This window comes from Eimeria acervulina, genomic scaffold, assembly GCF_000499425.1.
Source record: "Eimeria acervulina Houghton genomic scaffold, Eah_scaff1413, whole genome shotgun sequence".
NCBI lineage: Eukaryota > Apicomplexa > Conoidasida > Eucoccidiorida > Eimeriidae > Eimeria > Eimeria acervulina.
The window spans coordinates 1-2500 of record NW_013550249.1 but is presented as its reverse complement, the minus strand read 5'-3'; the positions used below and the strand labels follow the sequence as shown (position 1 = coordinate 2500).

The 2500-nt window shown below is 46.4% G+C and overlaps 1 protein-coding gene across 1 annotated transcript in view; it reads left to right on the top strand.

The window, feature by feature from the left end:
• Positions 1 to 2314, top strand: part of EAH_00059520 (eukaryotic translation initiation factor 3 delta subunit, putative) — a gene marked incomplete at both ends in the record, with an annotated part of 2972 nt that extends 658 nt beyond the window's left edge. The window contains 6 exons of the mRNA XM_013397157.1: positions 103 to 256; positions 539 to 635; positions 873 to 995; positions 1221 to 1322; positions 1656 to 1712; positions 2188 to 2314. Coding sequence (XP_013252611.1) covers positions 103 to 256; positions 539 to 635; positions 873 to 995; positions 1221 to 1322; positions 1656 to 1712; positions 2188 to 2314 — 660 coding nt within the window. The remainder of the gene's footprint in view (positions 1 to 102; positions 257 to 538; positions 636 to 872; positions 996 to 1220; positions 1323 to 1655; positions 1713 to 2187) is intronic.
• Positions 2315 to 2500: the final 186 nt, after the last annotated feature.

Sequence of the window (2500 nt, the reverse complement as noted above, 5' to 3'; positions counted from 1 at the left end):
ACGCCGATTTTTTGACGCGAATGAGTGCATTTCAATTAATTAATATTAATAAATATAAATTAATATTATTATTTATTTATTTATTTATTTATTTATTTACAGGTACATACGATGTAGGCAAGGGTGTGGTGTGGGCATGCGACTGTACGCTGGACTCATCCCGCCTCATTGCTGCATCCGCAGATCAAAAAATCTTAATTTTTGATGTATGTACAGCAGCACTTCTTCATGAAATACCTGAGCAAGGGACGTGCAGGTTAGTGCTTCTATTTCTCCTAATAAGGCTGCTGCTAACGCTGCTGCTAACGCTGCTGCTAGCGCTGATGCTGTTGCTGCTTATGCTGTTGCTACTTATGCCGTTGCTGCTGCTGAGGTTGCTGCTGCTGCTGAGGATGTGCTGTTGCTGGTGCTGATGCTTCTGCTGTTCATGCTGAGGCTGTTGCTCATGCTGCTGCTGATGCTGCTGCTTATGATGGTTTTAGGGCTTAGGGTTTAGGGTTTAGGGTTTAGGGTTTAGGGTTTAGGGTTTGCGGTTTAGGTTCGTGGAGTGGTGCCGCATGCCCACGCAGCAAAATAAATTTGTTTTGGCCCATGACGACTTCAGGGGCAGTCAGAAGTCGATTAAAGTTTGGAAGGTCCTAAACCCTAAACCCTCACAAACCCTAAACCCTCACAAACCCTAAACCCTAGACCCTTGTAAACCCTAAACCCTCATAAACCCTAAACCACCAAAGATGAAGCTTGAACCGAATCCATTTCTTTCTGACTATGTTCCTGACGGCTTCATGCTCTTACCTTTCTGCCTCTATGAGGGGCTGCTAAGGTTTAGGGTTTAGGGTTTAGGGTTTAGGGTTTAGGGTTTGTGGTTGCAGGTAGACGGAGAAACCCCCAAGAGGCTGTGGGTGCAAGACGACTTTGCTAGTCGCTGCGTACAGGTTCACTGGGGCCCCTTCGACGAAACAATTATCTCAACGCATGAGAATGGTGATATCATGGTATAAACCCTAAACCCTAAACCCTAAACCCTCATAAACCCTTATTAACCCTAAACCCTCATTCACACTAAACCCTCATAAACCCTAAACCCTCATAAAACCTTATCAGACGCCCTAAGCCATCGCAAGCAGCACCAACTCAGAGCCGCGTCTGAGAGTGACGCGGGCCTTTTGAGGGGCGGCAAGGGTTTAGGGTTTAGGGTTTAGGGTTTAGGGTTTGTGCAGATATGGGATTCGAGCAACGGGGAGTATATCAGCGAGTTGAGGGGGCACAAGTCTTACATTACCTGCATGAGTTTCACTGAAGACAGAATGCTTGCGCTAACCGTATGCTGCTGCTGCTGCTGCTGCTGCTGCTGCTCTTATAGCATCTGCTGCTCTTGCTGCTGCTGCTCTGGTTCGTGCTGCTGGTGCATCTGCTGCTCCTGCTCTTTCTGCTGCTTACGCTGCCGCTGCTTCCCTTACCCTTTCTGCTGCTGATGCTGCTGCTGGAGTTGCTGCTGTTGCTGCTGCTGCTGCTGCTGAGCTTGTTGGTCTGTCGCTGCCACTGATAGAGAGAGGTTTGCAGCTGCTTCTGCTGTCCCCTTTTGTTTGCTGCTGTTGATGCTGCTGCGCCCTCAAATGTTCTTGTTGCTGCTCTTGCTGCTGCTGCTGCTGCAGAGCTGCTCTGACGGTACTGCGAAGCTGTGGTCTACTAAGGATTGGGAATGCCTGAAGGTGAGAGATGTCTCCTCAGTCTCTGCTGTCTCCTTTTGTTTGCTGCTGCTGTTGCTGCTGCTGCTGCTGCTGCTGTTTGTGTTTTCTATTGTGTTTCCTGCTGTCTCTGTCTCCTTTTGCGTTGACTAGTGTGCGACTGTCTCCTACTCCGTTTGCTGCTGCTGCTTCTACATTTGCTGCTGCATGCACTCCTGCATCTGCTGCTACAATTGCTGCATCTGCTGCTGCATCTCCTACACCATGTGCTGCTGCATGTTCTGCATCTGCTGCTGCATGATTATCTGCTGCTTCATCTGCTGCTACATCTGTTGCTTCATCTGCTGCTCTGCTGCTTAATCTGCTGCTTAATCTGCTGCTCCCGCTGCTGCTGCCACATCTGCTGCCTCATCTGCTGCCACATCTGCTGCTACATCTGCTGCCACATCTGCTGCTACATCTGCTGCTGCTACATCTGCTGCTGCTGCTGCTGCTGCAGACGTACACGACAGACCGTCCTTTGAATGCATGCGGTCTGAGTCCCCTTCTGACGCATCCGGGAGCCGACAGGAAGCTGCATCTTCTTCTTGGGGGCGGCCAGGCAGCAGAAGATGTGACAACCACAGGTATATTTAAATATATATATATATATTATAATATTATATGTTTAATATGTTTAATATGTTTAATATATTATATATAATATATAATATATATTATATATAATATATATTTAATATATAGTTAATATAGTTAATATAGTTAATATAGTTAATATATTTATTATATGTTATATATATATATATATATAG